Here is a 24,241-nt window from a genome sequence, read left to right as displayed (position 1 = left end):
GTCCAGTTCACTTGTTATTTCAATCAGAACTTTCAGATCAACAACCCTGTAATGCCTTTTCAATTATGTCAAAATCGTTGCATTATGTTGATCCAAGTTTGACCCTGAATTTGATATTCATGTTAACACTGGAGTTTATAGACTAATTTGAAGTTTATAGTAATGTTTGTGTAATGAGGGTGTGATTTTTGTTGTGTTTGAGTGTGAACACTTTATTATAGCACAACTATTTAAAAAATAATTTGATTTGGTTTTTAAGTCATTTCTTGCCTTTCTGTTAAACGAACCCTCTTCTCTGTTTGTCAGCGGGGCAGATGACTTGTTGCCCATCCTCTCCTATGTGGCTCTGCGCTGTGAGCTGCCTCAGCTGGTGTCAGAGTGTGCTGCCCTGGAGGAGTTCATTCATGAAGGGTAGGTCTCCAACTCACACAGACTTAAATCCCAGCTCACCTCACAGAAAACATGTCCCCTAACTCCATTCCACCTGCGACACGCTACTTTCCCCTTTTCAATCTCAACTCCTGACTCTAGAGATCGTCTCCCCCTCTGGCTCAGTCTCTATCAGAGTTTCCTTGCGCGTCTGCTCAGACCACACCTGAGAGGTCTATTTCAAATCAAATGTATTTATATAGCCCTTTGTACATCAGCTGATATCTCAAAGTGCTGTACAGAAACCCAGCCTAAAACCCCAAACAGCAAGCAATGCATGTGAAAGAAGCACGGTGGCTAGGAAAAACTCCCTAGGAAAAACTCCCTAAAAAGGCCAAAAACCTAGGAAGAAACCTAGAGGAACCAGGCTATGAGGGGTGGCCAGTCCTCTTCTGGCTGTGCCGGGTGGATATTATAACAGAACATGGTCAAGATGTTAAAATGTTCATAAATGACCAGCATGGTCAAATAATAATAATCATAGTAGTTGTCGAGGGTGCAACAAGCACGTCCGGTGAACAGGTCAGGGTTCCATAGCCGCAGGCAGAACAGTTGAAACTGGAGCAGCAGCACGGCCAGGTGGACTGGGGACAGCAAGGAGTCATCATGCCAGGTAGTCCTGAGGCATGGTCCTAGGGCTCAGGTCCTCCGAGAGAAAGAAAGAGAGAATTAGAGAGAGCATATTTAAATTCACACAGGACACCGGATAAGACAAGAGAAATACTCCAGATGTAACAGACTGACCCTAGCCCCCCGACACACAAACTACTGCAGCATAAATACTGGAGGCTGTAAAACAGCCTTTAACAGGCTGGTTAGATTGGCAGTAATGAAGGCATGTGGGCATATTCTAGTTTGGTTTTCCTTCCCTACAAAAAGACAAATTAAAAGCTTACTTGATGTTTATGCAGCTCAGTGGTTTGGAAGCAGAAGAGTATAGGCAAGGTGGGGCTCACTGGGGACCAAGACCCTACAGAGGTGGGCCCTACATGTATGAATTTTTGCTGTGATTTGCAAAATGTCTAGTCAAAAAAGTAAATAGGAAGGGGTGATGTTATTTACATGCTTATTATTGATAGAAAAGCATCAAGCCCCTCCCTACCCCCATCATAGAAGCATAGTGATAGACAGCTTTCCATCGCTTTCTCTCTGACACACACACACACACACAAGCCCTGGCTTGAGTTGCTCTCATATCTTAGTCTCATTAGCTTAAGATCACCCAGAGTTGACGAGGCTCCGGCCTTGCACCGCTCCCTTAAGGAAAACCCACCCTGCTTACTGTCTTGCCTTTTCACTCTCCACGTCTGTTCTTCCCTCCCTCTTTTATATCCAAATGGGCCAGGAATGTTCTTAAATAAAAAAAATTTAACTCTTGCTTCACTGGACCATTTCCTATTGTTTAGTCACGGTATGGTTGGATATAGTCTTTATGATAATCTTCACAAAGAAATTGAGTTGATTTGTTTTTGTGTTTAGGACGAAATAAAATGAATAAAATATGAGGTGTTGGTATTCATCACTTAATCTGCTGTGACGATTACCAAGATGTGGTTAGGCAGATTTTTATTGATCTATCTGTAAATTGTACAACAGTGGTCACCAACCGATCTTCAAGAAATTCCTACTTGATCAACAAACATTTCTTTAGCCTTGCGCTGCTGGTGGAAAGTGCACTTCATTCAAAGCCCTGCTTGCCGGGTAGACAGGGTTCACATTCTGAAGGGACTAGAGGTCGACCGATTAATCGGAATGGCCGATTTTAAATTAGGGCCGATTTCAAGTTTTCATAATCGGTATTTTTGGGCACCAATTTGCCAATAAAAAAAATATATATATATATATATATTTTTTTTTAAACTAGGCAAGTCAGTTAAGAACACATTCTTATTTTCAATGACGGCCTAGGAACGGTGGGTTAACTGCCTTGTTCAGCGGCAGAATGACAGATTTTTACCTTGTCAGCTCGGAGATTCGTTTTTGCAACCTTCATGTTACTAGTCCAACGCTCTAACCCACCTGCCTTACATTGCACTCCACGAGGACTACCTGTTATGCGAGGGCAGCAAGAAGCCAAGGTAAGTTGCTAGCTAGCATTAAACTTATCTTATAAAAAACTATCAATCTTAACATAATCACTAGTTAACTACACATGGTTGATATTACTAGTTTATCTAGCGTGTCCTGCGTTGCACATAATCGATGCGGTGCCTGTTAATTTCTCATTGAATCACAGCCTACTTCGACAAACGGGTGATGATTTAACAAGCGCATTTGCGAAAAAAGCACTGTCATTGCACCAATCTACCTAACCATAAACATCAATGCCTTTCTTTAAAATCAATACACAAGTATATATTTATAAACCTGCATGTTTAGTTAATATTGCCTGCTAACATGAATTTCTTATAACTAGGGATGTGACGTTGTGTTACTTCTCTTGCGTTCCCTGCAAGCAGTCAGGGTATATGCAGCAGTTTGGGCTGCCTGGCTCATTGCGAACTGTGTGAAGTCCATTTATTCCTAACAAAGGCCGTAATTAATTATGACATAACATTGAAGGTTGTACAATGTAACAGCAATATTTGGACTTAGGGATGCCATCTGTTAGATAAAATACAGAACGGTTCCGTATTTCACTGAAAGAATAAACGTTTTGTTTTCGAACTGATAGTTTCTGGATTCGACCATATTAATGACCAAAGGCTCATATTTCTGTGTATTATTGTTATAATTAAGTCTATGATTTGATAGAGCAGTCTGACTGAGCGATGGTAGGCACCAGCAGGCTCGTAAGCATTCATTCAAACAGCACTTTCGTGCGTTTGCCAGCAGCTCTTCGCAATGCTTCAAGCATTGTGCTGTTTATGATTTCAAGCCTATCAACTCCCGAGATTAGGCTGGTGTAACCGATGTGAAATGGCTAGCTAGTTAGCGGGGTGCGCGCTAATAGCGTTTCAAACGTCACTCGTTCTGAGACTTGGAGTAGTTGTTCCCCTTGCTCTGCATGGGTAACGCTGCTTCGAGGGTGGCTGTTGTCGATGTGTTCCTGGTTCAAGCCCAGGTAGGAGCGAGGAGAGGGACGGAAGCTATACTGTTACACTGGCAATACTAAAGTGCCTATAAGAACATCCAATAGTCAAAGGTATATGAAATACAAATCGTATAGAGAGAAATAGTCCTATAATTCCTATAATAACTACAACCTAAAACTTCTTACCTGGGAATATTGAAGACTCATGTTAAAAGGAACCACCAGCTTTCAAATGTTCTGAGCAAGGAACTTAAACGTTAGCTTTTTTACATGGCACATATTGCACTTTTACTTTCTTCTCCAATACTTTTTTTTTTGCATTATTTAAACCAAATTGAACATGTTTCATTATTTATTTGAGGCTAAATTGATTTTGATGTATTATATTAAGGTAAATTAAGTGTTCATTCAGTATTGTTGTAATTGTCATTATTATAAATAAAAGAAATCGGACGATTTTAATCGCTATTGGCTTTAAAATCCTAATCGGTCGACCTCTAGAAGGGACATACTGCCTACATGGTGGACCAGGACAGCTGTGACTAAATCAAGTGTGCCTACTGTGCTGGCCAATCGGAAAGCTGAATTCACCGTTCCTATATTGCCGGTGTACCATGACCTACAGCAAAATGTTATACCAGCCTACATGCGATTTCATGACGTTTAAAACCATGGCCAGAAACTCAAAGAATACAGCAAAGAGCATAGCTGCAGGAAGTAGGGGTTTTGAGGTTATTTTTTGGGGGGGGACAAAAGTAGTGCGCTGGTTCTCTGGTCATTGGAACAATATTAATTTGTGCATGAGGCAGAAATAATGCGAAGCGACTAGAGTTTCACCATCAGGTGGAAGACTGTCCCCTTTCTCTGGTCAGGGGTGTATTTATTCCGCCAATACTGTTACAAAAGTTTCTTTAACAGAACTAAACGGGGATGGACCTACCTGCATTTGTCCAATAAAAAATCTTGTTTTAGTTGAAAAACTAAACGTTTTGCAACTGTTTGGCGGAATGAATACTCCCAAGTCTCACTGGAGGAAAGGAGAGAGCAGGGATGGTGAGAGGCGGACCCTCTGCTGCTTTCTCCCTCTGCTCACACTGACCATCAGATTCAGGTACCACCAGTCCAGTAAAATAAAGAAGCAAATTATTTCAATTTATGCTCTGCTTCGCAAGTAATACAACCAGTGATCTATTTTGTTATCCAAACTTTTATTTATTTATTTATTTATTGGTCTAATATGGTCTAAGAACAATATTGGCAGGCCACGCATGCTATGTATTAGGCCAACTGTATAATTAGGTTAATGTTGCATAGGCTTACATTTGTAAAGTTATGTAAAAATAAATAATAATAATTATCTGAGCATTAGATCTCTGCCTGCTTTTTGACTGCGACAGTGATCTTGACTCGGAAAAGGTTGGTGACCACTGTTGTACAACGATGGTACGGAGTTCTAACTGTTCTTCTGTCCAAGGTATCTGATTGGAGAGGAGGGCTACTGCTTGACCTCCATGCAAAGTGCTCTGCAATATGTGGAGTCATTGCACACAGGAGGATTTCAGCTGCACAACACTAAATTCACCTGATACAGGTAATGTACATCCAACATGATTAAACATTTCACTGAGTGCAAATGAGGTCTTTCTCAAATGCGTCCCGTTTAGAGGCAACTCTTCAATCTTAATTTGTTTTTAATCTAAATAATTTGTCTTACCCGTAACAATGGTAAAATGAAGTGAAATGTTAAGTGCATAGTGCTATGATACCATTGAGGACGTGCCCAAACTAGAAGTTATTGAACTGATTGGGGTTGGAGGGTTTGCAGTTGGATGAATGGAATAATATAGTGGGCCCTTGAGCAATGTTTCCAGAGCGGGAGAATAATATAGTGGGCCCTTGAGCAATGTTTCCAGAGCGGGAGAATTTACACAGGGATTAACTATATGTGACATCATTAAACAGTTCCACTTAAACTCCATGTGACATAATTAATCCATGCTAACTAAACATTTGATTTAAAAGTGTGCTCTTGTCTGAGAGATGTCAGTTATGCAAGGCTGTTCAGTTATGAGTCCTCTGTTCCACATTTCAGCTGGAATAACAGATTTGGTTTAAACGTCAGTCCGACCACCTCCCGATTCTTGTATCCAAAATTGATCAGTCCGTCGTCACCATGGATATAAAGGGGGGTGGATTGTCGTGATTTGGGGTTTCTCTGTTTCCTTTGTCACTGAGTGGAAAATCAATGTTTTACAGAATTTCATCTTATTTTATTGGAATTTGGGTATTATTTGCATTCTTTGTTCAGCTCCTATTGATCTGAAATTCTTCTGTATAACCACACACGGGTTCGGTACTACACTTCAACATAACATGGAGGTGCAGGCTAGTGCTGCAGTCCGATTCTCTACCCTCCTCTCAAGTGTGCACTCGTTCAACCCTCATGGATATCACAAGGATTGATGTAAAAGGGAAACTCCCTAACCCATGCTTATGCTAATCCTATGTTTTTAACTCCATGAGGGGGTGTGAACAAGTGTACACTGGTTAGAGGAGTAAAGGATCGGAATGCAACCTAGGAGCAAGTGAATAGCATCTTTTCTACACCAAAGAACATTGAAGTTCTTTGATTGGAAGGGCGTCCTTTAAATGCAGTAGCGGGACACATTGTAGCTCTCACTAGTCTACAGCAAGTGTACTGAAATAATACTATTTGTGGCAGAGGTCTGGATGTATATGGTCATTTATCGGCATCGTAACAAACCCCCACCTTGCAATCCAATCGAACCCAAACTGTTCACTCCTCTTGTTGGCAGAGAGAGAAATGTGCAGTTTTAAAGCTAATTTCCTGCAATTCTACACATTTTACATGTCTGTTTGTTCATATGATACCAGGAGTTGAATTCCCCCCCCCCCCCAATTTTTTACATTTATTTTAAGTCTGGACCCACGGTCTGTATTGACCCCGTTCTGGGTCCGGATCTGGCCTGCAGACTACTTTGAGTATGGCTGGTGTATAGGGTGTTGTGTACCGATTAATTGAGCGCTTATTGTTTGCTATTTCAGGCTGCTGCTTTGAAATGGAAACCAGTATTCCCTGTGTTGCAGTGCTCTGAAGTGGCAGTGCCTGTTAGCTGCAGACTGGACCACGGTTCAACTTAATTCAGTGTTCTTAGCAAGAAATGACTTTGGCTGTCAAATTCTTTTTCTTATTTAATTTATGCAACAATGGTTCTGATGGGCTGGACCTGGTTTCCAACTTCTGTTTCTGTTCACCCAGGTGATTTGACAAAGCCTGATTGTTACCTGGACTAGCTGCAATGTGGAATTTCTTTGCTTATGACTGCCATTGAGGGGCATTTAGGTCAAGTGCTTGAAGCTTTGTCATACGTCAACCTAAACTCTGCAAAAGATTTTATTGCTATTGTCCAATATTGCTCAGTTTTATTGCTTTCATTTAGGAACTCACCCTGTCATTTTATTAAATGAATGTCTGAAAGATGACTATGTGCTACCATAGAGCAACATGTCTCTCTTTTGAAACTAAAAGAAAAAGCATGGATTGATAAATTATTGTGTGGCTGCTTACATAATATTATAAGAATAATTTATTTTAGATGTCAGGATTCCAGTTCAATTTTAATGCTTGCATTCAGGATATGTTTTAAGGTAATGCACACGTTGCTGAAGAACTAGGTTGGTGTGAGTGATTGAAACTATGCTAAGTATTGTGTTTCCTGAGAATGTGTGTTCATGCAAGAATTTGTGGGGACAATGCCCTTGCAAAATTGAGATATGGGCCCCCCAACAAAACATTTTGGGGCCATGATTAGAACTTATTTAGTGTCAAATTAGTTTGTAATGTATCTAAGTATTTTGTGCATTTGGGTGGATGGAGTTCTAGGGGGGATTCTCACAGGGTTATGGTTAATCGCTCTCTTGGAGTATCTTAGAGCACAGGGAAAAAATGGCAATACTTTTTAATTCAATTCTGACTTCACTTCTGAAAGACTCATCAGTTAAACTAATTCACTGTAATGGTGTGCACGCCAGCATGCACTTGCAGATAAAATGTTAAAGCCACAGGGACTGCAAAGATATTCATTGTTTTGCTACTGTGGTTGAACATTGTTTTATACTTACAGAATATATCATGAGCTGGTGTCAGTACAGTATTAGGTTGAGGTTTAAAGTGGGATGGGGATGGATTTAGGGGAGAGTTTGTGTTTAGATGACGACATTGCAGACGCATGTCAGATCTCACAACACCAAGATGGGTGTTTTAATATATCCGCTAACCACATCGTATGATATTGCAATCTGATGCCAAACTGCACAGTTTGACGAAGCGCGCCACCATTTGTTGATGCAATGCAACGCCTGTGACATAGTCGGCCTGTGTCTCACAGCTATATGAAAACGGAGCACGGACAACTCTTAATACCTGGTTTATTGACTCAATTTATCATTTTTATTCATACTGTTTTATGCTATTTGTTTTCTATTTAATACTTTTTATTTGGTCTGTTAAAGAAATGAATGGGTCCAAAAGATGTAAAAAATGTTTTGACATCCTAAAATAATTGTACCACCTGCTGTCAGCATTGTCTTTTGACACATCTGTGAAAATTGTAACCAAAAATGTGCTAATATGTACTGTGTATATTTATGTAAGAAGTATATAAATAATAATATAATGGACATGATGGAATGTAATGAATGCGGTTGTATTTCACACAGTACGTGAACCACTACATTGACTCAACTAATTCTGACCTGTTTTTTTTTTTGCTTTTGAAGCCTTATGAACATGTATGTTGGTTAGAGACTCAGATTCAATATGCTAATTTATTGGAGAACCCCCATAGACATTCATCTGTGTGGAGGGTGTTAGTCTGGGTGGTTGTTATGAATATCTGTGTGTGTTGTCCTGGAGGTTTATAACAATAAAGAAGTTGAGGAAAAAGTGTCCCTCTGAGAATTTGTTCATTATCATTCAAACTCTCTTCAGCTGAAGATATGCCCACTCAAATAATGTGAAACATTCAGCCAACTCCTTATATAGCCCTGCTGCATGCCCCTCCCCTCTGCACTCAGTTGACTGACACTAGAATCTAATGCATTGTTTTGCTGTTTATTTAGGATGAAGATTTGTTTAGAACAGACATAGAGAGCGGTTGGGGCAGTGTTGACCTGATGGGTCTGTGTGCTGGAGGCCTGGCAGGGAGGAGGGCAGATGGCTGGATTGTTCAGTGTTTCCGGACCAGAGGAGAAGACATGCCAATGCGAATCAGGAGGAGTCCAGACAACCGCAGAGGACTTTAACTTTAATGCATAACTCGCGCTCACTGTGTGTCCCCTTGAATCCCTTCAAGTCCACTTACCTTGTCACCCACATGCAAGCTGAAATCTCAGTCAGAGCTCGGATCCTATCAGGACCCATTATGCCGTAACAGACTACTCAGTCCCAGCCTCCTTGGCAGGATACACTGCTTCATTCCCAGACAGATCCTCGCAACCCCTCTTCCACTTCCCCTCATAACAGCCTATTACACGTACACACCCCATGTGGTGCTGACATCCATTATACAAGGAGTCTATGAAACAAGAACACCTGAGTGGGCTCCCAAATGGTGCAATCAAGGGTCTGAAATCAAACCGGACCCTGGTTTGATTCCAGGCTGTATTACAATTGGCCCAGTGTCGTCCGGGATTGGCTGGGGTAGGTCGTCATTGTAAATAAGAATTTGTTCTGACTTGCCTAGTTAAATAAAAAAATAAAACCTGCTCTTTCCATGACATGGACTGCCCAGGTGAATCTACAGTACACAGATTCGTTGTAACCCTTGACACAAACACCTCATTCAACTCATTGAGGGCTTGATTAGTTGAAGTTGAATCAGGTGTGCTTCTCCAGGGTTACAATTCAAATGTGTAATGTTGGTGTTACTGGAGGACCAGGGGTGGGAAACACTGGTGTACGGTACAGGAGGAGCTGGAGGTGAAGCAGCGGAATGTACCTCTGGTGGCCAGACCTGAGTTCAAATACTATTTCAATTTATTTTCAATAGATGTCAAAACAAGTATTCAGATAACCTTTATTTGAAGAAAAAAAAAAAACAAGTAGTTGAATATTGGAATGTATTTGTAAATGCTCTGGGCGCGTTTAGAGCGGATTACTTTTGCCTTTTCAAAGTTTGTTGCATTATGGGGATAGAAATTGTTTGACTTGCGCCCACATGTTGACTGCAAACATCAACTGATCAAAGGTCATGAAATTGTGACTGCAGTTGACTGCAGGTTTATGCAGTTGATCAGTACCAGCTTTATCCTGCAGCCATCGCCTGCATTGTTGACTGTTGTCAGCTAATCATTTGGGTGTTTTTGTTTGACCCAGAACAAATGTGACCAACGACATGAAACAGGAACCAACTTTGTAAACAGTGGATATGTACAAATGAATGTGATATCTGATGTTTTTCGTCATTGTTTATGAAAGATTTTATTTTATATGTTGCACTGAGCCTTGCTGTTGGAAAACCCCATCAGTGTCTGACTTTCAGCTGTAGCAGATGCACCTCCCCCGACTTCACTCCTCCACCTCTGTCTACAGTCGGTTGCTTTAGTCTTACCGCTCAAACAAGCCCACTGACTCAAATACACTCCCATGCATTAAACCCAGGTATTTACTTTCATATACAATTTGGTCGACTATTTGTTTTTTTCAAATAACCATTCAAAAACTCAAATAAAAGTACTTGTTTTGGGCTATGTATTTGAAAATACTCAGATACACAGAAAAAATATATTTAATAAACAAGTATTAAAGTACACATGCACTGTATTTGAACCCAGGTCTACTGGTGGCCTGTTATACCAGCCTATAACCCTGTGTGGGGTACAGTGTACTGGCACTAGAGTGTGATCTATACCAGAGGGTGCAGCAGTAGGAAGCCCTAGGTTGAGATAGTTGGGCTGAACTTGACAGGCGGCCTGGAAAGTATGAATGACAGCTACCCAGTGCATTTGTCTGCTGACATTACTGTTCATGTCAACATTGGAAACTAATCATCTGATAAAATGTAGTGTGTGTGAGGCCATGCCCTGATGATGCTGGCGTGAGATCAAACTGTCCTCTCCATCTCTCTCTGACCTCAGAGCTGGCCACACATTTGATTAAAGTCTGTGGAGTGTGTGAGCCTGCAGAAAGGTCTCCAAAAACACCAAATAACCATATTTTTTAAATAGATACAGCATTAAACAGACAAATCCCTCTGCTCTCTCTTTCGTCACACCACTCCAAGAGTTGTTTCCCTGTCTGTCGTATGTGGACCGGACCACACACACACCCACCCACATTATTGTAACTGAGATTCATTGTAACAAAGAAACACAAATACTTGCAGGTATTTGTTCAAAATGTTATTTTCAGAGTTTCCCAGAATGTATCAAGTAAATCTGTTGCCTGCCAGTCTGTCTCTCAGCCTGACTGTATGTTGTGGTGTATTTTGGCCTGTGAATGTGAGGCATGTGGGTTTTTTTTATTGAAAACTTAAGCTTTGGTAAGCACTTGCTACAAGGGGAGCATGATACTGCCAAGGTCTCATATTTGTTTTTCCATCTGTTTTAATATTTCAATCCCTTAACTGATTCACGTGTTTTAAAGTGGGATGGGTCAGTCCAATGTTTTATGAAACCAGAAAAGAAATGTGATGCCCACTTCTTAACTGTTCTACCTTGCTTGTTAACATGACATCAGGTATAGGCCCAGCCCAGGAAATAATATCTTAAACTTAACTAGTGCAATTCATCATTTGCATTTCAATTGTTTACAGTACTTATTCAATTACTTTAATGATATATAAAGACAGCTGTATTTCTGTCTGCTCTGGTTCCTTTTATTTAATGCAGAACTACATTATTTTCTACAACAGTTTCAGTGCCTCTTAGTGATATGTCAAATGAGGTCAGGTGCCATACAACCTGCATAGTGCTCTTTGTGAGGGAGACCCTCCTATTTGACTGATCTGTGACCCACTGAACACTTAAAATACTGATGTTACATCTCTCTGTAATTTTGTAATACATTTAAAAAAAATACCTTCTCACCCTTCTTCCTCCTCCCTTTGTCCTCTTTTAGAAGCGGATTCATGATATGATCTGCCTTGTAAGAATTTGTAAGTCCACCACTGTCCTTCCTCTCCCTACAAAAGACAGTTCTCTTTTCCTATTAGAATAAGAAAGGGCATCATACAGGAGGGTATATCGGCTTGAATGTGTGTAAACAGTGCTTGACTTGGGCAGAAGCTCACTGGAGCTGAGTACTGGCACCTCAAGTGTTCTACTGCTTGAGCTCCTGTACCTCTATAGAATACTAGCTCAAAAGTATTGTGGAGTTCCTAAATATAAACAGTACTGGCACCAAGTCAAGCACTGTGTGTTAATGTGTTTGTGTGTGGGTGATGGAGAGAGAGAGACCGGCAGATTCTCACCCTCTGCTCATTAAAAGTTGGCCTAATTGATCTGTCAGCCAACATGGTCAAAACAAAACCACGGCCAACAACCTCTGACCCAACTGCATAAGCCCCACTCCCCCCCCACTCAGTTAGTGTTGCCTCGACACAATTCAGGTTTCTTTATTAGCATGACAAATATACATTATTGTTGCTAAAGCATGCATGCCATTAACAGAACAGTAGACAAAGACAACAATGCACTCTGATATTTCTTTACCTCCGGGGGACCTCCCACCTCCTCATCCCCTGCATTGTTTATTTAAGGATGTGCCATCCCAGATAATTGGACCCAGATAAAGGGGAGGGAAGGGGATGGGTGGAGGGCGCCTGTGAACAGGACAGAGAGTCACGCTACGGGACACAAATGTTCCAAGCCCCTGTACTGCCATCTTTTGCTGCCTCACATTTTATTTGTCACATGCTTCGTAAACAACAGGCGTAGACTAACAGTGAAATGCTTACATCTTAGAGTCATTCTGCACTTTCCCAACAGAGTGCATATAGATAATCTACACTTGTAAACACTTGCACAGTTCCATTGGAGCATTATGTTCTTGTTATTAGTGTATGAACACTGGAACAGTGCACTGGACTGTGCAGAAGCTGGTATGAAGTCACATAAAGATTGACATTTTCCTTACAGATATATCATTTGACATGCAAAGAAAACAACCAGATGAACTGACTATAGAATAAAATGGATGTGGAATGACTCGAGCACTATAGTATTGATAATCTGCAGTGATTTATGGCAGAGAGGGGCAGCGTTGAAGGTTACCCTCTAGAATGACGGTTTTTAAGTCCGCCGGGCAGTTGACCGGGAACACGGTGTGGGTGGTGTTCTTTCTCTCCACCAATGTGGCCACGGCCTCACCAAGGTCCAGGTGGTTCAGGTAACCAGGAGCCACGCGCTCTGGAGGGGCCACACCTGTGTTGATCTTTACCTAAAAGAGCAAGAGAATGGAAGCCAGTTGGCATTGATTAATGATAGTCAATTTATGTATATGAAACAAGGCAAGGGAATGTTGCAGACAACTTTTATCAACAATTGCTATTTGGGCAGATTGAGACAAGTACTTCAACTGATACCCCAGCTAACTATCTAACCAAACAATGGGAGTTTTATGTTATGGATCTTGGCCAAACCTGGTTGAGTTTGCAGGGCACTTCTGGATACTCCTCTCGTAATACCTGACAGAATGCCAGGGTGCTGGCGGCGCCAACAGTCAGGAACCCTGTACCTGGCATCAACAGCTTCTCCCCAGCACCACCTGCGGCACAGCACACATCACTGCCAAATAACACTCAAGTCATACTCAGCAAGTGCAAAGAGAAAACCTTGTTATATCAAGTGGGGAAGAAGGTTGTTCCTCAAAACAAGGTGTTGCACATCTCACTCAAACTTGGCAAAAGGTCCAATCACTTTCACAGAATGTTCAGAAGGACATATACTACTGTACTGGCTGTCTTTTGGGGGCCCTAAGCGAGATTTGGTTGAGGGCCCCATACCTCGAGGCAAAATATTTTTGACAATGGAGAATTTAAGTTAATTTCCTGCAATTCTACACATTTTGCGATGGGGGGGTACATAAGATTTTACGGTTTTAAAGGCCCAGTGCAGTCAAAAACATGATTTTCCTGTGTTTTATATATTCAGTGCAATCGGAAAATATTCAGACCCCTTCCCTTTTTCCACATTTTGTTACGTTACAGCCTTATTCTAAAATGGATTAAATAAAACATGTTCCTCAATCTCCACACAATACTCCATAATGACAAAGTGAAAACAGGTTCTGAAATTTTTGAAAATGTATAAAAAATAAACAAATACCTTGTTTACATAAGTATTTGCACCCTTCGAAATTGAGCTTGGATGCATCCTGTTTCAATTGATCATCATTAAATGTTACTACAACTTGATTGGAGTCCACCTGTGATACATTCAATTGATTGGACATGATTTGGAAAGGCACACAACCTGTCTATATAAGGTCTGAATGTTGTCATTGCATGTTAAAGCAAAAACCAAGCCATGAGGTGGAAGGAATTGTCTGTAGAGCTCCGAGACAGGATTGTGTCGAGGCACAGAACTGGGGAAGGGTACCAAAACATGTCTGCAGCATTGAAGGTCCCCAAGAACACAGTGGCCTCCATCATTCTTAAATGGAAGAAGTTTTGAACCACCAAGACTCTTTCTAGAGCTGGCCGCCCGGCCAAACTGAGCAATCGTAGGAGAAGGGCCTTGGTCAGCGAGTTGACCAAGAACCCGGTGGTCACTCTGACAGAGCTCCAGAGTTCCTCTGTGGAGATGGGACAACCTTCCAGAAGGACAATCATCTCTGCAGCACTCCACCAATCAGGCATTTATGGTAGAGTGGCAAGACGGAAGCAACTCCAATAAAAGGCACATGACAGCCTGCTTGTTGTTTGCCAAAAGGCACCTAAAGGACTCTCAGACCATGAGAAACAAGATTCTTTGGTCTGATGAAACCAAGATTGAACTCTTTGGCCTGAATGCCAAGCGTCAGGTCTGGAGGAAACCTGGCACCATCCCCACTGTGAAGCATGGTGGTGGCAGCATCATGCTGTGGGGCTGTTTTTCAGCGGCAGGGACTGGGAGACTAGTCAGGATCGAGTGAAAGATGAACGGAGAAAAGTACAGAGAGATACTTGATGAAAACCTGCTCCAGAGCACTGAGGACCTCAGACTGGGGCGAAGGTTCACCTTCCAACATGACAACGCAGAAGTGGCTTCGGGAAAAGTCTCTGAATGTCCTTGAGAGGCCCGGCCAGAGCCCGGACTTTAACCAGATTGAACATCTCTGGAGAGATCTGAAAATAGCTGTGCAGCGACACTCCCCATCCAACCTGACAGAGCTTGAGAAGATCTGCAGAGAAGAATGGGAGAAACTCCCCAAATACAGGGGTGCCAACCTTGTAGCGTCATTTCCAATAAGACTCAAGGCTTTAATCGCTGCTTAAGGTGTTTCAACAAAGTACTGAGTAAAGGGGTCTGAATACTTATGTAAATATAATATTTCATTTTTTTTATACAGTTGCAAACATTTCAAAAAACTGCTATTGCTTTGTCATTATGGGTATTTTGTGTAGATTGACGAGAGAAAAACGATTTAATCTATTTTAGAATAAGGCTGTAACAACAAAATGTGGCAAAAGTCAAGAGGTCTGAATGCACTGTACACTATATATACAAAAGTATGTTGACAACTTAAAATTAGTTGATTCAGCTATTTCAGCCACACTCGTTGCTGACAAGTGTATACAATCGAGCACATCGCCATGCAATCTCCATAGACAAACATTGGCAGTAGAGTGGCCTTACTGAAGAGCTCAGTGACTTTCAACGTGGCACCGTCATAGGATGCCACCTTTCCAACAAGTCAGTTCGTCAAATTTCTGCCCTGCTAGAGCTGCCCCGGTAAACTGTAAGTGCTGTTATTGTGAAGTGGAAACATCTAGGAGCAACAACGGCTCAGTCGTGAAGTGGTAGGCCACACAAGCTCACAGAATGGGACCGTTGAAGTGCGTAGTGCATAAAAATCATCTGTCCTAGGTTGCAACATTCACTGCCGATTTCCAAACTGCCTCTGGAAGCAACATCAGCACAATAAGTGTTTGTCAGGAGCTTCATAAAATGGGTTTCCATGGCCGAGCAGCCACACAAGCCTAAGATTACTATGCGCAATGCCAAGCATCAGTTGGTGTGGAGTAAAGCTCGCCGCCATTGGATTCTGGAGCAGTGGAAACGCATTCTCTGGAGTGCTGAATCACGCTTCATCATCTGGCAGTCTGACAGACAAATCTGGGTTTGGTGGATGCCAGGAGAATGCTACCTGCCCAAATGCATAGTGCCAACTGAAAGGTTTGGTGGAGAAGGAATAATGGTCTGGAACTGTTTTTCATGGTTTGGGCTAGGCCCCTTAGTTCCAGTGAAGGGAAATCTTGACACTACAGCATACAATTACATTTTAGATGATTCTGTGCTTCCAACTTTGTGGCAACCGTTTGGGGAAGGCTCTTTCCTGTTTCAGCATGACAATGCCACCGTGCATAATGAGAGGTCCATACAAAAATGGTTTGACGAGATCGGTGTGGAAGAACTTGACTGGCCAGTACAGAGCCCTGATCTCAACCCTATCGAACGCCTTTGGGATGTATTGAAACACCGACTGCGAGCCAGGCCTAATCGCCCAACATCGCCCAACCTCACTAATGCTTTTGAAGCTGAATGGAAGTAAGTCACAGAAGCAATGTTCCAACATCTAGCGGAAAGCCTTCCCAGAAGAGTGGAGGCTGTTAAAGCAGCAAAGGGTGGGACGAACTCCATATTAATGCCCATAATTTTGGAATGAGATGTTTGACGAGCAGGTGTCCACATACTTTTGGTCATGTAGTGTATTTCTACACTATGAGGTTGGAATAATACTGTGAAATTGTGAACATGATGATAATGCCCTTTTAGTGTAAGAGCTGTTTGAAAAGACTGCCTGTTTTGGTGGGATGGAGTTTTGGCTTTCCATGGTGACATCACCACGCAGTGAATTAGTTTTTTGACCAATAAGAAAGAGAGTTCCAAACCTCTCTGCCAATAACAGCTAATTTTCGGTTTTCCCTTCCCCACATAGACCACTCCCAGACAGTCCTAGCAAAATTCTTTCTTGAGAAATTGCTCTTTGCTAAGAAGCTATGTGTTTATTTTTTACCATTTTAATTGAAATCAATCACAGTAAGGTACTTAATTGTTACCAGAAATGATTTGATACTGAGATAAAAACAACTGAATTGGACTGCTAAAGCACATTTTCGACAATTCTACATATTTTACCATGGGGCGGAGAGAAAACGTTGGAACTTTATAACACATTTTATGCCATTCTACTCATTTTGCAATGGGGCAGAGAGGATTGTTTGCCGTTTTAAAGCTAATTTCCTACAATTCAACACATTTTGCCATGACTTATGCCATGTTAATATGATATCTGAGTGAGAATGACGAACAAATCAATGTGGGCCCCCCGGAGGTCAGGGCCCCTGGGCAAGTGCCCTGGGTGCCCGGTCGGAATTTGGCCATAAATACTACAAGTTTAGATAGCTGGTTAGACTAACTACCAATCTAAAAATTGTAAGCTGACATGGCTAATTGAGTGACTGTCAGTGACTGACATAAGTGAAAAACTGTTGATGCACAACCACATTTCAAAATTGCACCTGGTGTATTCTACTAATCTTACTCTCACTAATAAATTGAGACACCGACTGAGTTCCCCGGGGGACATAAGCGACTGCTTATGTCGCTTGTGCCTGGAACCAGCCCTGACTGGCTGAGATGTTGGGAGGGGCCCAGGTGGGAGACTCACCTGTGATAAAGGTGTAAGTGCAGTTGGGGTCATCTCTCACCAGTGGAAAGAAGACCTTCCATGATACAAAGGTGCTGAACAGCAATGTCTCAATCACCTATGGGTGGATGAGAAGAATGAGGAAAATAATAGATTAATACGGAGAAGAAAGGAGGGAGAGAGGTGGCGAATTCAATACGAGAGGAAAATCGAGAAAGATGTGGAACTGACAGCAAAGAGAGGAAGACTGGGGTGAGGCTTAAAAACAAGGAAGTCATGGCAGCTTAAAAGATAATGGTGATGATATCAACTCTGGATCATGGATTAGTCAGTGAATTGTGTTGAGGACTCACCCAGTGTAGTTCTTTCAGAGTCTGGCTATGTGGAGGTCCACCCTGCCACCAGCTGAAACCCAGAGATGACACAATGTCTGTCACCTTGCCAACAGACTTCAGAAGGGCCTGCTTGACCACCTCTGCCCCCTCTTCTGAACCTAAGAAAAAGAGTAACAGAGTTTGAGAGGTATTTCCGTACACTACCTTTTGGGGATATGGGATACCTTCAACAATACTCTCACTTGTAAAATGTGTCAATGTAAAATTGTTTTTGACAAGAAGTATTACCAACATTCCCCACTAGGGTTGTGAGGTTGTCTCTGGTGGAGGGAGAAACAAACCCCCTGAGTTTATCCAACCTGCTGTTGTCTCTGGAGATGACAGCCACCTTGAAACCTTAAAACGAGTACAGTACACAGTCACAATCAGGACATGTCATTATCAAATGTGACTGACACATGGCAAACAAAAGGGCAATTGTACTGCAGTAGATGGTTTTGCTTATTTTTAACTCTTTCATATAATATTGTAGAATGTCATGTTACTATACTATAAAAATAAATAAAAAAACTTGTCACTTGAGGAATGACTGGGTGGTTAGACAAATTCATGATTGAAATTATGATACCCTCTAACAAAAAGTACATTCAAAAGGGCAATACCAATCAATTAACTCAGCGTCGTGACATTTTAATCCAAACCATACATTTATTATCTATTGCTTCACGGCGAACCTGTGCCTAGCCTAAGCCTTTTTACCAGCACTATTGACGAGAAAAATATATATATATTAACATTATTCTTGATGTTAACTGCTAGTTGGATTTCAATTTCTAAGACCTCAAGATGACGTCAAGTTTTCCGATATTCTTAAGAGAATCACACCTTGAATTATGTGCGTAAAGGGGATGCCGGTTGTTTTACGCGCAGATGCACTCATGACAACCACCTTGTCACCGTCATAATCCTTCTTTTCCGCGCAGTCTCAATTACTAACATGTTTCTTTCATATATTACCCAACAATATACCTTGAGAAACGCACAAATCAACTAACTTCCCAGCAGAGCCATGCTGATCCAGCCGACATCCATGCGTAAAATGGCACATAGCATACAATTTATCAGACATCTTCATATATAGCCTATCCTACATATTTTGCACGCAGGACCTTTTAGATTAATTGCACCACTTAATCCGGCCCATTGATCGTGGGCAGAGGCATTGTCTTGGCGCAGGTGTATCGGTTCCCAGACTCCAAATGCTCCCTAACTCAATGAGGACATCTTACCTTTGTCAAGGAGTGCTTTAACTATTCCAGAGCCCACTGTTCCTGCTCCACCGAGAGCTAACACAACTCTGTCAGCGTTTGACATGCTGGATAGGTCCACAGGACTGAACAAATGAATAGTTTTAATGAGGCTGACAGTCTGAGTCTATGGAGAGCATTTTGTACCGCCCGGGACCTTTAAACAAATCATAGCGGCCACAGTTACGCCCTTCTACCAGTGTCACTGAAGCCACGCCCGTATCAGGTGAAAGAACAACCCACAAAACCTAACTAATTTGGTCTCTCTCTCTCTCTCTCGCTCTCTCAGAACGACAGTGACTACATTTACATGCAAACAGTATTCCGGATAGTAGCTCATATCCCGCTTAGGGTCTTATTCGGAATAAACTGTTTACATGCACCTTTGATATCCCGTTCAGGATTATCGCTCTATCCTTGAATAAACATAATATTCCTAAATTAAGTTCATATGAGTTTAATTAAATAGTAACTGAAATCTGGACACTGACTGTAGGCCTACGACCTCTGACGTGTAGCGTAATATTATATCCAGCAGAAGTATGAATGTCTTGCTGTAAAATGATACAACAAATGTTAATTTTGTCTCGGGAACAGGAGTGGAGAAATATAATTTCTTTCTTTCAGCATCTCTTGAGAAAATGTGAAGGAGCATGTAATGTTATCTTTGACACTGTCATGGAAGCAGACAGTATTTCAACCACATAACATATGCGCCCAAGATGAACTTAAGTCTTATCAGAAACGTGTTTCATCGTTTTCTCAGCTTTTCGTTCCCTTAATTAAAACCCGTCAAACTGATGACATTGGACATTTTGCACAGGACCAATCTTTACACTGTTTTGGAGTTATGGCGTTCCCCCCGTCCCTAAACGAAACAGACAACTTTACCGGTGTTAACTAGATTTATGTATTCATTCTATCGAAGTAAGACGTTAAGAAGGTAAGAACTACTTTATTTAGTCTTCCAGCGCAACAAGTTATGACAGAAGAGAAGATATATTTAACTATGGTTGACAAACAAATGGCCTACCAAATGTCGGAAATTATAAGCAGAAACGTGTCTAAAAAAGTATTCAGTATGCTATACGGTCCAGTAAGAGTATCAGCAAAATAAATTATTATGGAATTATTATGGTGGATCGAACTGCGCAGGTAGCCTACTTTCTGAAGTGATTTGTTTGAAAATCAGATGAAAACATCATGACATAACACCATAGACTGCACAACACGCATGATATACCCAACTAAGCCTGCACAGACCGTGAAAAACAACAGTAAACAGTATGCATGTAAATGTGGTCAGTGAATAAATGATGACATCGATAGAATATCGCGCCCTCTGGTGGAGGAAAACAGATTTAGGATGAGCTCAAAGCAGCCTGTTGAATTCGTAGATGTATATTCATAGTCACAGACCCCTCACTCTCTTGCTGTATTTTGAATAGTTATATTGCTGTATATGAAGAAAAAAATAAATACGCAATTGAATGGTTTGGTAATTTAAATGTTCTTATTTTGTCAAACCATACGCCGGGCTGGCGGGCGAGCTAAATCGAAGGCCCCCACACTTTTAGGGTGACACGTGACGGGGTTTATTTTTCAGAACTAAGGGTTTGGTTCAAATCACGCTCGTCAATTTTTACAGCAGTGTTCCTTGCATTTGTGATGGTTTAGGGAAAGGTCCCACCACATAGAAAGTGTTGGTGAGTTTTTTTTGTTTGTTAGCAACTGGGTTTCATATGTTTGCATTATTTAGCTACTTAGCTAGTAAGCTATATTACTTAGCGTATAGCTAGCTAGCTGTCTGGCTAGCTAACGTAGTTGCCAAAACGCGCCAGTAAGTGGACGATGGAGTCGTGTGCTTGAATTTCATAGCTAAAATTATTTCTTTAAACATAGTGTCAGCAAAATTGTACGGGCGGGCTGATGTCATTGACCGAGCCCAGCAAGGTGCGCAAAAGCTAGCTAGCTAAGTAGCTAGTTAACTGGTTTCGTTTTTTTAACACACTGTTTTTTTTACGTTAACGTTACTGTTGACTTGTAACGCAAGTAAAAGTTGTAACATTTGGTCTAATATTTATAACGTGCTGTCTACTATTTTCGCTAGAACGCTAACTAGCTAATCAAGTCTTATCAGGTAACTTTCGCTTTCACTTTAGGGAGGGCGACATTTTCATCCCTAATGTAATGACTGAATGTTATGGGAATATTCTCCTGGGATGTATATGTGTGATAAACAGACGTCATTTCGAAAAACAATAGCTAGGTCAAATGATTCCAGTTGCAGTAGAGTTCAGTCAAGGCCTTTCATTGATTATTTTGTCTTGTTTTCTTTCTATGTAGTTGAGATGACTGTCCCTGGGAAGAAAGCCAGGGATCTGGTGGAACTGTACCGGGTCAGTTTGGAGCACCGGATTGAGCAGGGTGACTGGAACCTAGTATGCAGAGATGAGGAACTGATTAAGGAGGTAGAGGGACTGCTGATGGGGGACTGTGCCAAGGACACACATTCCTTGGGACTGGACCCCCTCAGTGTAATGGAGGACTCGCTTCAGACAGCACAAGGAGTCGGATTGAAGGGGCTGGCTAGAGCCTTTGAAGTGCTGGAACTGGCATCCCTCAACCTGTACTTGTGTCCCTGGAGAAAGGAATACAGAGTGGTAAAGGTATGCTAATTTGGGGAATATACTGGTAACTGTGAAAATGAAGGAAACGCCAACATAGTGTGTTGATGGGGCATTGGGCCTCCATAAGCTGCCAGAACAGCTTCAATGCGCCTTGGCATAGATTCTACAAGTGTTTGGAATTCTTCCATGAGAAATTCCATAATTTGGTGTTTTGTTGACTCCAGGCAGTGCTCCAGCTGTGTTAAATTGGGTTGTGTTCAATTGGGCTGAGATCTGGTGACTGAGACACACACACAACCCTTTTAAACTCCATATGCTCCTTTGAGACCCCTCTTTCTAAGTCACTGAGTTCTCTTCTAGCATGCTAGCCAAAATAATGGGCAACTGGTAATTTTTATACATGACCCTTAGCATGATGGGATGTTTTAATTGCTTAATTAACTCAGGAACCACACCTGTGTGGAAGCACCTGCTTTCAATATACTTTGTATCATTTACTCAAGTGTTCCCTTTATTTAGGCAATTCCCTGTATATTGGTGGAGTGCTCATCAGCAATGTATAATCTCATCATGAATGCTTTTTTGGCTTCAAATGTGTGACTTTACCTTTGTCCAGAAATATAATTTGTTCTGTTCCTACATTTCAATAACAATACAACCTTCCTCCTTTTATAGATGTTCTCAGGCATGTTCACACATTACATCAAGCCGGCGCTGTCCATGCAGCAGGTGGCCGATTTGTTTGGGTTGCTTGGGTACCAGGCTTCAGAGGCCAGACTATGTGAAGAGCTTAGGCTGTGTTCCCCAGCCCTCCCAGTGGACACCCTTCTCCGCCTGTCCTGTGCTTTCTTCGCTGCACGTTGTGAGTGTCGCTTACTGCTGTCTGCCATAGGACCCCAGGGCAGAGGGGTGGAGTGGGAGCTCAACCTGGTACAGGAGAGGCAGAAAGGTCACAGCCTGCAGATAGCACTGGACAACAGCAAGAGAAGGTTGGAGACTATACCACAGGAAGAGGATTTTCTGGAGTCATCTACTATAGAGGCAGACTTGGATTTGTACACAGATGATGAGTTTAATGGGCATAAAGAAGTTGGGTTAGTCAAAGATCCTCTCTATTCACCAAGAAGGGTGTACACGAGAGAGCTTTCCTCTCAAAGAGAGAATATCTGTGTCTCCTCACTGAACTGCCAGTTGATTAAGACCCCATCATTAGCACCAACCAGAAACACCCCAACCCACAAGCAAAGGGAAAGTCCAAATAAAGAGTTGGCCATGTCAGGGTCAGATAAGGGGGATTCACACTTGCTCTCTGCAAAAGCATCAGGGAATGCCCCCCCTGTGTCTCGAGGGGGCAGTCGGTTCTGCAGCTGCATCAAGTGCTACCCGAGCCCTTGCATCCATCATTGCAAGAATTGCAATATCGTACGTAGCTTGAACTGCCCCATATTGGAGAGGTGCAAAGACGAGGGTCATGAAGTAAAACATATTGATGGTGATGAAATCCTACAGGAGCAGAGAGAGAGCAGTGGATTATCACCACGGCTAGGAAGTCCTGGCGAGGGAGGTGTGTTACTCTATGAGGATAAGAGAGAGTTCTGCCCTCCACTTGATGTTTTTGAAGCAAGAAGCCTTACCCCTCAGCCCATTCCTTTTCATGACTGTTGCAACACTGCCAATCCAGACCCTGAGGTTACCTGCCTCACCTGCAAGGTCTTCCACACTAGAGCCTGTAAAATGTTGGAGATGTGCCAGAGAAAGCACAAGATGCTCATGTTGGATGTCTGCTCAAGTGGGTTGGGGTGCCCAAGGCCCCTTTGCAAACTATGCAGGTACTGCGGTGTTGTGTATTGTAAAGACTGTTGGTATAGAACACCACTTCAGTGTGTTTGTGGCTACCCTTTTGATGAGTCCTCTGAAGTTTGAATTTAGGAACCATTTTAAAGGCACTTGATGGAATTGGGAAAAGCACTGATACATTTTTTTTTTAAAGCCTATAAATATAATATTGGCAATCCCTTACACGTTGCCTTAAATTCACAATATTCTTAATTTGTAATACGATTGTATAAATTAGCCTTATCCCACCCAGGGTTAAAAGTGAAATGCCAAACTCTACTATATTTTTCTACTTTTGTCAACTCAGTAGGACCTTAAATTGCCCTGAAAGTGTTTTTCATGATAATTCATCCAGTCTCATTGATTGTTGGGATCTGAAGCCTTATACTTATGTTCGAAGTCTAAAGCCAGTGATACATGTTGCAGCGCAAGAGTTAAGATAATACTGCCAAATGTGGGTTGAGGTTAAGTTGCTTGTTTTCATTATTTGTTCTGTTGTCAGAAAGTTATTTGAATAAAAATGGGGTTTAAAATTGGAAAAGATGTCTCGTGCATTTTAGATGTTGATGTGGCCCACAATTGGCCCAGCGTCGTTTGGGCAGGGTAGGCCATCATTGTAAATAAGAATTTGTTCTTAACTGACTTGCCTAGTTAAATAATAAATTGTTGAAATGCAGGACAATGCAGCATATAAAAAGCTATTGAGTTTTTTCTTTACTTCAACATTCAGCAAGATTTTCTCTGCGGTCAGCTATCGGAGCCCTATACTACAAATCAGGTTTGAGTAGTGAGGTAAC

General features: G+C 41.8%; 3 protein-coding genes across 5 annotated transcripts in view; 2 read left to right on the top strand and 1 right to left on the bottom strand.

Moving 5' to 3' along the window:
* Positions 1 to 11,574, top strand: part of LOC106573672 (VPS9 domain-containing protein 1) — a 35,152-nt gene extending 23,578 nt beyond the window's left edge. The window contains exons 14-16 of one of the 3 annotated variants that reach the window (XM_014148939.3): positions 307 to 411; positions 4,938 to 5,054; positions 8,606 to 11,574. In XM_014148939.3, the coding sequence (XP_014004414.3) occupies positions 307 to 411; positions 4,938 to 5,049 (217 nt within the window). In that variant the 3' untranslated portion in view covers positions 5,050 to 5,054; positions 8,606 to 11,574. The other 2 variants (XM_014148938.3, XM_014148940.3) reach the window with 2 other exon arrangements.
* Positions 11,575 to 12,083: 509 nt separating this feature from the next.
* si:dkey-238o13.4 (uncharacterized) lies at positions 12,084 to 19,129 on the bottom strand. Its single transcript, XM_014149152.3, has 6 exons — positions 18,961 to 19,129; positions 17,960 to 18,067; positions 17,690 to 17,829; positions 17,358 to 17,454; positions 13,126 to 13,250; positions 12,084 to 12,923 (listed from the first exon to the last, which is right to left on the bottom strand). The coding sequence occupies exons 1-6, from the start codon at positions 19,043 to 19,045 to the stop codon at positions 12,726 to 12,728; spliced, it is 753 nt and encodes a 250-aa protein (XP_014004627.1). The 5' UTR covers positions 19,046 to 19,129; the 3' UTR covers positions 12,084 to 12,725.
* Positions 19,130 to 20,397: 1,268 nt separating this feature from the next.
* Positions 20,398 to 23,985, top strand: spata2l (spermatogenesis associated 2-like). Its single transcript, XM_014148947.3, has 3 exons — positions 20,398 to 20,684; positions 21,325 to 21,647; positions 22,284 to 23,985. Exons 2-3 carry the CDS (start codon positions 21,330 to 21,332, stop codon positions 23,529 to 23,531), a joined length of 1,566 nt encoding a protein of 521 aa, XP_014004422.1. The 5' UTR covers positions 20,398 to 20,684; positions 21,325 to 21,329; the 3' UTR covers positions 23,532 to 23,985.
* Positions 23,986 to 24,241: the final 256 nt, after the last annotated feature.

The sequence above is a fragment of the Salmo salar genome, chromosome 16, assembly GCF_965601325.2.
Source record: "Salmo salar chromosome 16, fSalSal1, whole genome shotgun sequence".
Classification (NCBI taxonomy): domain Eukaryota; kingdom Metazoa; phylum Chordata; class Actinopteri; order Salmoniformes; family Salmonidae; genus Salmo; species Salmo salar.
Note: the sequence above shows the minus strand (reverse complement) of the source record. Positions and strands in the feature narration are given on the sequence as shown.